The following is a 9,799-nucleotide window of genomic DNA, read 5'->3' on the forward strand; positions in this document are numbered from 1 at the left end:
CCCTGAATAGTTTTTAAGTTGCTTGATTCAATATTTGTATATTTGATTTAGATGTTATCAGGCCCTCCTCCTCCAGGGCCGCTCCCCATACACACCCATTGTAATTTCAAACTCCATTTGAACTATGATAGATTCATTAAAGGTATAATACTGTGTAAGTTGCTAAACTAGTGGTCAGTAGCGGTATTGCTTTTTTCGGCTGTTTTTCGCCCGTTTTTCGCTTGTAGATCTGCTATTTTTGAAAATTCATGAAAATGTGTGCAAATCTTTGAATATATGTATTTTTTAAGCGAACATTTGTAACTCAAATTTTGCTTCTGGGGGGTCCCTGGAGCTAAATACTTTGAGATGGGGGTCCGTGGCCAAATACATATCATCTTGGGGGTCCTTCACATGAAAAAGTTTGAGCACCACTGACATAGAAACAGGTTTCTTGCACACATTTTAACACATTTAAAAAAATAGCAGATCTACAAGCTCACAGCGCGGCTCACAGCGCGGCACTCGGTGCCGCGCTGTGAGCTTGTATATCTGCTATATTTCAATAGTTAACATTCATGGGGGGCACGCAGTGAATCCTTGTACCCAGGGCCCAGAATTTGGTGTGACGCCCCTGTCTTCACCGCTGCTGATTGGTTTGCTAATGCTAATTATCCTACAAGGAGTTATTTTGCACAATTCACGTTATATTAGAGAGAGTGACCGACAGACTCTCTGACAGAAAGAGAGATGTCTGTGTGTAGCTTCCACAAACAGCCATTTGACGGTGTCATCTTTGGCATGTGAACACCATCCATATCTTGTTGTTGTCTGCTGTCTCTGTGTGCGCCTATGCAATTTGTAGCCAATGGTCCCAGACCATTGGCTACCCATAGGCTATTTTTGAGACCAGCTTCATATTACCTCATGGCATTACATGCATTTTGCAATATTTCCAATCACGCATGACCATGGTCTATTTATTGACTTGTGTTAATTGGCTCTTGCCTTGTAATGTGCCCTTGGATATGGCTCAAACAGCTAGGGATACCAGATTGCTATTTACATGACATTCCAAAGTAGCTGCTTATTGATGTGTCTTTAGCAGCCATTTTACCCGTATAATGGATCCCATAAAAGTTTGTCAGTCATTATTGTCACCATGACCGTGATCTGCACATGTTATTGACACAGGGATTTGCTGCACTGAAATGAAATCTGTAATTTGTATTTTGTTTTCTCATTTAGACATCTACAGGGTCTTTCCTCTTTTTATGTTCTTCTTATATTATATTACAGTCTCTATCAGTGTGTCCTGGGTGTAAAAATCGAACAAAGAATGTACAACTCCTGAGCATCTCTATTATGAAAGCTTATAGTAAATCCGACAATTGCTACCGTAGAGGTCCCACTAAGGAAATGTTTGATAAACAACGTGAGAACGGATGTAAGGCGTGTTGACATAGCTTTTCGAAGATGGAAAACTCTCACAAGATTAAAAAACCACACTGCCTGTAGGCCAGGAGATAGGTTGTGAGATTGGTAAACATTCCAACGCCTGTTTCGGGTCTGAAATGTGTGCACACGTACAGTACAGTACACAAAGCCATCTCTCCTCTGGAATCAAAGATTTACGGTGTGTGGTTTCGTGTTTCCAGGGCTCCATTGATACATCACATGAGCTCGTGTCATCTTTTCTCCTCTTCCCTTGTTTGATTAAAATGATACAACGTGCAACGGGAGTGTGGCGCGAGTGTCGGGTGGCCTGGCGGGCGGCTGGTGGCTGGTGGCTCATAGCACAGATCCCTTCTAAGCAGCTGTTTCTTTATCGTTTTCCTCTGGTTCCCCCTTGCTCTCGGCGTGCCGTTATCTGGCCGTGGCAGCATGGCAGAGCGTGTTACCACAATAGCCAACACATGTCTTCTTGACTATCTGAATGGGGGCGGGGCTCACCTTCACCCCTCTCCTTGGTGGATTACTGGGGCAATTATGTTATTTATAGGAGTGCAAAAATGGGACATTCCAATGACGGAAAAAGGCGGCACGCTATTATTCAGACATTATCTCTGCCCTGAGCTGCATTCCACGCGAAGGATACGTCTGCAACACAGAGCAAATAGGGAAAAAAAAAAAAAAAGAAGGGGGGGGGGGGGGGATATGCCAGAAAGTGACATCTGACCACACTTCCTTCTTATGAACTGAGGGACCTTTTTCTTTTTTTTCCCCCTTTTTCTTTTTTTAAATAACTGCCAGTCAGATTGTACAGGCTGCATGGCATGCTCAGAGATAAGATCTTTGGTTGATGCCAGAGGCAAAGAGACAATATGTTACACCACCACAAAGCTCTTTTTTTAAATTGCTCTTCCGAAGTCATTATACACACATTAAATTAGTGTCTCTAATCAAATGGCTGCTCATCCTAACCACAAGATTCCAGTCTCAACTGGAAGGACAGACAGACAGGTCAGAGTCTGGTCAAAGCAGTTTGTCATGAGCTCATTCAAATTCATGTGACATAATCCTTAAGTGTAACATGTTAATAACATGTTAACCACTTGAATAACATGTTAACCACTGGAACCCCAACATTCATATTCTGGCTGGAAATTTGCCCCCCCAAAGAGATTTGGTGTAGTCCCAGGAGAGAGCCAACTCAGTTCCAGTTAAAGTCTTCTAGAAGAGTGGTTCTCAACCTTTTCAGGCCACGACCCCCAAAATAATCATAATTATTTTAACGGGGGACCCCCTACCTTGAAGAGCACTAAGAGTTGTGGCAACACGGTTCTATTGTGAAAATAGCAGATCAACGCGAGGCGTTGTGAGCATGTAGATCAGCTATTTACACAATGTCTGCCTTCAATATTTGACAATTTGGCCAATGTTTAATTTGTCAGAGGTATTAACAAGTCCTTAAATTGTCACTTTAGAAATGTGATATCCTCTAAACACTTAAACGTTATGTTGGTTTGTTTACTGTAGAGTGAGAAAACAATGTTGCACATTAAGTTAATCATGGGGACCCCCCAAAATAATTTGGGGACCCCCCTAGGGGTCCCGACCCACAGGTTGAGAACCACTGTTCTAGAAGAGGGTTTAACCCCATATTACAATGTAAATGTGTCTCCTCCACTCAAGTAGACCTTAGGTTACCTTATACCTTGCTTCACGTTGTGACTGGCCACTCAGAAATGTTCTCTTGCTACATTCTATTGATGCACAGAGCGATCAAACTCACAGAATTCCTGTAATGGAATGGAGCTCAGGGTTGAACCTTGGTTGCCATGGTAAGCACATGAAAACAGACAATCAGTCATTGCCGTGACTCACATCCTGTTTCTTTTGTTCTATCCTGTTGATAAACTCTTCCAATCTACTGTATATTGGTTTGATTAGAGTCGACTGAGACAATGCAGCGAAATCTGCTGAATGGTTGTACAGCGATGATCGGATAGACTCGCCCAGAATCCAAATGGTTCTGCTGTTGATCGCTAATCAGTTTAGGCGAAATGTTTAAATGCATACTGCACCCAGTACACACACACACACGCACACGCACACGCGCACACACACACACACACACACACACACACACACACACACACACACACACACACACACACACACACACACACGGGGGGGGCATGCGTACAAGTGGCTAAATAAGTATTTTTAGACACAATAAGCCAGCAGTTTCTTTATTGCTATTTACAGTAACACTTCTAGCCCCCAAAAGTCACATCCAACCATGAAAGGTTGCGTTGTATCTTGGGAATGGGCTCATTCTGTCTAAAATTACATATTTAGCCACTTGTACGCATGCCCCGAACCACTGAAATAAGAATCTCTAAAACAATAGAAAGAAGTAAATTAAATCATTTTAACACTCATCTTTTATATTCTTTAATTACAATCTAAAATATGAACCATTGTTGTAAAAAACTAAAGTTGTCCTTTAAACGTAAATGACAGTGTTACCTACAGTCCTACACATATCTGACATGTTATTTGAACTCCTTGGGAATCCAAAGGGACCAGAAGGTTGTTTTTTATTAAGCCTCTATCAGAGTCTAGGGTGAAGAGCTATATTCACTTCACCGCGGTGTAGTTTTCTAGCTATCACCTAAAATACATAACAAAGCCTAGGTGATGATAGCTAGGAAACGACAACGCGGTGAAGGTGAATAGCTCTTCACCCTGGACTCTGTTAGAGCCTTTAGAGTTCAGTTAACACGACAGACGTTGACAGTGTGTGGAGACTGAAACACCAGTTGCACCAAAGCATGAAATCATGCAAACTATCTGGCTAGGTACGGAGCAGTGGCTCAGACAGGCCCGTGTAATTGCAGGGGTGGGTTGTGTGTGGAGAGGTTGGTATTAATGAAACAATGGCTTGTCTGTTCCAAAGAGGAGAGTGGGTAGGACTACAGTAGTCAGCATGTTTGAAGAGGCAGGAGTCACTCGGGCACAGGGGAAAGATGTAAACAAACTGTGCCGTTGCTGTGTTGCTAGTAAATGTTTCCATCCATGTTTTGTGGATACAGTGCACATGGATACAGCAATTCTGAAAGTTCACGCAAGTCTGTGTTGTCTTGATGTAAGCTAACATATTGAAGTATTCCTTCTTGCTCATTTCGTTTTGTTAGTCAAACTAGAAGGATGAAGTTCTCGGAAACTGCAAGTGTGGTTGCCGTTTTTGCATTTGGGCGTGGATTGATCGTCGTTGTCGGGTGGAAACCTTGTATGTTCAAAAGCGTTCATTTTGTATTTATCGTTTAAAAAATGAACTAAACCGGTGAAAACAGCCGTTCTACAAGCACGAGCTTGTAGATCTGCTGTTTTCACTACTTTTGTGCGACGGCCTTGTATGATGAAGCAGGGCTTTACTTTGCGAAAAAATGTACAAATTTAAAACTTGGAGATACGAGGTTTCCACCCGACAACGATGATATATATATATATATATATATATGAATTCAAGTCTCCATGCGGCGATTTTGTGGGTGAACTATCCCTTTAAGGAATACCATTAATGTGTCCTAAATAAATGGTTCTTTAGCATAATATTATCTGTCATGAGCTCACACAAAGTTAGTTACCCTACTTCAAGTTAGCCTCGTAAACCAGCCTCCTCCTGAGTTTCTGTTTTGATTTCTAGAGAGCAAATGGAATGTAATGTTTCCGGATGAGGCTGGTTTACGAGGCTAACTTCATGTAGCCATGGTGGTTAAAATTGCAACCAGGAACATATCTCACCAATAGTAGTCATTATGCCTGCAGGCCTGATGTCTACACCACTATAGGCTTTCTGGTTGGTGCCTGCACATGTGTGGTTGCACGTTTGTGTCTGTGTATGACAGCGCTGATCTCTGACCATATTGTGTGTGTGTGTGTGTGCGTGTGCGTGTGCGTGTGCGTGTGCGTGTGTGTGTGTGTGTGTGTGCGTGCGTGCGTGTGCGTGTGCGTGCGCGTGTGCATGCGTGCATGTGTGCGTGCTCATGTGCGTGTATGTATGCTCATACACGTGTACGTGTACAGTATGTTATGTGTGTTTGTGTTTGTCTAGTACGCATGTCTGTGTGCGTGCGTGCACGTGTAAGGGTTTTTGCATTGATGCGTGTGTGTGGTGTTGCAGGCCATATGTGCACGTGTGCCTCCAGAAAGAAAGGCAGTTTCAACCATCATTGTTCTCTGTATTGACATTGGAGCAGAGGTGTAGGCAGCAGGATCAGCATGCCTTCCTCAGGGCAGGGTGTGGTCTCACTCTAAACCAAATTTCCACAACATGGAGTGCAGAGAGGAGGGAGGGAGGTAGCAATTTGGCAACTGGGAGCTAGAGAACATAGACCGACTCCTTCTGGGTTTTGCCTCCATCTAGTGTTCATTATTGAATCCTACAAGCAATAATTACCAGGTGCTTGCTTTTTACATCATACATGGGCAACTGGCGGCCGGCCCCACCTTCACTTAATGTGGCCTGCTGGTTAACATTGGAATGCTGATATAGTATTGATTTCCACTGTTACAATTCCATTTCCAACCAAGCAAACATGACTCGCTTTAATTACTTCAGTCTATATTAGACATAGCAGCACTCGTTTTTTTTTTAATGTCCAATATATAAGTTCACAAAGTTAACATAAGAACGTATAAGTACATTTGAAATTAAATACAATTTTTACTTTTCAGGATTCCAATTCAAAAAGATCTAAAATGTATTTCGTATTCCAATTCAAAAATAGCAAAAATAGAAGATCAAAATAGCAGATCAAAAAAGCTCAAAACGCGTCGCAGTGCGACGCGTTTGGAGCTTGTAGATCTACTATTTTTGCTATTTTTGACTGTATATGCATTGTGGCCCTCTGGAGTGAATGTGAAAATATAGTGGCCCTCTCCATCATCAAAGTTGCCCACCCCTGCATTACATAGATTATTAGGCTATTTCGCATGACCTCCCATGCAAATATGTCACATGTAGGGCTTTCACAATTATGACATTTTACTTGACGATCAATTATAAATAATTGCGGTTAACAATTTAATCGTGTGGCTAAAAGGCTTTGTAAACTAAAGTTTCTCAGGGCAGATTTGCCAAAAAACGTATAATACACAAAATAATGATTGACAATGACTGACACCAATAATAAAAATATAAAACGCATTATTTAGACTACAAAAAATTGTGGAAATGGCAGATCTACAGGCTCACAAAGTGTCGCATTGGGGATGCATTGTGAGCTTGTAGATCTGCTATTTCCACTATTTAAAACAAATGTTTCAAAATGTTGAAACCTTTCTCAACTTGGAAACGATTATGGCGATTATGCAAAGAAATTGTGTTCATCTCAAACAATTGCGACTAGGTGATTATGTATTAATTGTGACAGGCCTAGTCACATGTCTTAATGATTTAAAGGAAGCACATAATTGTACAATTTCAAGTAATTGTATGTTAAGTGTAATCATGTTGTTTTGTTGTCACACTTAATAATAGTCATGATCTTGTTCTTGTTCTCTATTTCTGCAGGAAAACCGAGGCAGTTTCTAACAATCACACCAGGACTCAAGGATAGCAAAGCAGAAAACACAAGGTAGGAAATCATTTCACATACAGTACAGTATGAATTTATTGACCAGGTGTTAATTACTTGCACCAGCCAGCTAAGCGAGGCACAAGTACTGTTTTCAGTTTTCATGTCACATCCACCAGGATATAGTTGTAATACATGATAATAGATTCTATTGTGTTATAATCACTGTTATAATCTATTATAGTGTATTATAATTGTCATAGCAATATATCAATACTTTATATTGTATCACAGTTCTAATCCATTATAGTGCATTATAATTAGGATAGTTGTAATACAAATTTATATTGTATTATAATCACAGTTAAAAGGGTCAATTATTTGTTTCTCACCGATAAAGGTACTTTTGTGTAATGGAAAATGTAGATATTCTTATGTGGTGCGGTGTAGTGTCGTGTAGTGTGGTGCTAAAGCTGCAGTTGAAATGGGGCTTATGTGTGTAAATAAATGATATGTTAAATATAAAAATCACACCCGTGTGAAGTGGAGCTGTGTGTGTGTGTGTGTGTGTGTGTGTGTACCGATTTGTGTGACATTTGAAGAAAATATGTAGGAAAAGGAGCAAAAAGTGTGTTTTGGAGAAAATTCAAGATGGCGGAAAATCTATCATGGCGCAAATGGGCGTGGCCTATATGGGGAGATGCGTCATGACCCAAGGAATCCAGGGAAAAAATATTTTTAATTTTCCGACCTACGGTTCAAGAGTTACAGGCCAAAACGTAAAGTGGGGTGTTATGGCGCCACCATGCGGCCAAATGACACAATTATTTTTTATTTAATCCTTGAAACCATTATGAACCTCCTCTCCAAGTCTTGAAACTCTAGCCCCTATGGTTTGCGAGAGACAAATAATTGAATGTGAGTTTTTGCGATTGCCATTATAAGTCAATGGGGAAAATTAATTCACTAATACATTAATATCAATTAAACTATTGAACCTTTCTCTTAGCAAGTTACTAGCCCACTATTCGATTTGACATATGGCGCGAGTGTGTGGTGGCAAAACTGTGGGACTAGTAGCGTGCCGAAGTCAGGCTACATACAGACACACACACAGACAGACACACAGACAGACAGACCCACAAAGCTACGTATAGGGAGCCTGTGTTTCACACAGCTCCAAAAACTTCTACCAATCGCGATGACAATACTTGCACGTTTTGCTGTCATACAAGTAGGCCATTAATGGCCACGAGTGCACAAGGTGCTGATTGGCACATCGATTGAGTACCAACTTGCCCACACACAGTGTTGCCAACCTAGAGGATTTGTCGCTAGATTTAGCTACTTTCCAGACCCCACTAGAGACTTAATTTGTGAAAAGCTTCTAGAGACAAATCTGGCTACTTTTTCTGCTGATTTGGAGACAGATATTGTTTACAGGAGCCATAGATAAAACCCTATTTTTCCTTCCTTTTCCCTCTCTCAGCCTGCTTGCCTTCTCCTCAGTGACACACAAACGTGCACGCCGCATCTCTTTCTCTCTCTACTGGTACTGCCGGCGTGCAAAAAAATACAAAAACTCGAATTATTACCCTAGAAACGTGCACGCGCATCTGTTCACGTGCACGCGCTTTTGTGCGCGCACGTGCACCCCACCCCTAGCGACTTCTAGCTACTTCTGGGAGAGCCACTAGCTATTTCCGTTACTGGGGAGTTGGCAACACTGCCCACACACATACATGCAAACGATACCCAACATGACTGATGGCAGAACTTGTGCTACATGCTGATGCACGCTTTCGAATTAGATGTGAGCGCGCTCACATCTAGTTAAAAAAAAAAAAAAAATTTGACCGGCGGACTATTTTATACAGAGGCAAAATATGAGGGTAATAACGAATACAACTGTATACAGAGGTTTGGAAACGACATCTTGCAAAGGTGACATGGGTGTTTGAAATTTTAAGCTATATTTAGTACATATGTAGTACATCTTGGCCAAGTGGTTTGGTATTTAAGTTAGCGATACATGACCCGGAAGTAGATCACTTACTCTTTTGTAATATAAAGATAGCAGTCCTTACATTTCTTTCCCTTTCTCCTTTTCCCACCATCGACTCCCTCCTTCCTTCTTTCTCTCTCTTCCTTAATTGTCCAGATGGCGGAAGAGGAAGAAACCAGGGAAGTGCTCTTCCCAGACTGGGAGGGTACAGAACAAACTGGCCTAACCATTGAGCGGTCAGGCGAGGGAGAAATGTTCGTCAAAGAGGTTAAAGGGGAGTCACCTGCAGCACGGTCTGGAAAAGTATATGAAGGTATCTCATCTTTGATCTTTATCACGTATTAATGCTGTCGCATGACTGCTTGATCAAGTCTCACTTACCTAGAATATACTTACCCATGGAACGTCAGCCTTCTCAACTTGCTGTGTTGCTTTCTGTCTCATCTGCCATTCACAGGTGACCAAATCGTGGGCGCCACCATCTACTTCGACAACATGAGCTCAGAAGAAACAGCTGACCTCCTGAAAACACTGAACCGCCACAAGGTCGGGCTGAAACTACAGAACAGAGGAGAAAAGTCCCCTGGCCGCTCACCCATGGGCACGCCATGTCGCTCGCCCCTGAGCACGCCGTGCCGCTCGCCTATGGGCACATTGACATGGGAAGGGAAGAGCCGGTTGGGAAGCAGCAGTCCAGACATCGTCCTTGTGAGTTTATTTTTCACCGTATCTTTTGAGGGAAATCTGCATGCATAAGCTACAGCAGCTTTTAGGGCACAATCACACC

At 41.9% G+C, this 9,799-nt stretch overlaps 1 protein-coding gene across 2 annotated transcripts in view; it reads left to right on the forward strand.

Annotated features, from left to right (window-relative positions):
* Positions 1–9,799, forward strand: part of LOC308302050 (neuroblast differentiation-associated protein AHNAK-like) — a 46,609-nt gene that overhangs the window by 15,437 nt on the left and 21,373 nt on the right. For both annotated transcript variants that reach the window (XM_080746219.1, XM_080746220.1), the window contains exons 3-5: positions 7,004–7,067; positions 9,169–9,325; positions 9,470–9,720. In XM_080746219.1, coding sequence (XP_080602345.1) covers positions 9,169–9,325; positions 9,470–9,720 — 408 coding nt within the window. In that variant the 5' untranslated portion in view covers positions 7,004–7,067. The remainder of the gene's footprint in view (positions 1–7,003; positions 7,068–9,168; positions 9,326–9,469; positions 9,721–9,799) is intronic.

The sequence above is a fragment of the Nannobrachium achirus genome, assembly GCF_963921795.1.
Source record: "Nannobrachium achirus genome assembly, chromosome: 17".
Classification (NCBI taxonomy): domain Eukaryota; kingdom Metazoa; phylum Chordata; class Actinopteri; order Myctophiformes; family Myctophidae; genus Nannobrachium; species Nannobrachium achirus.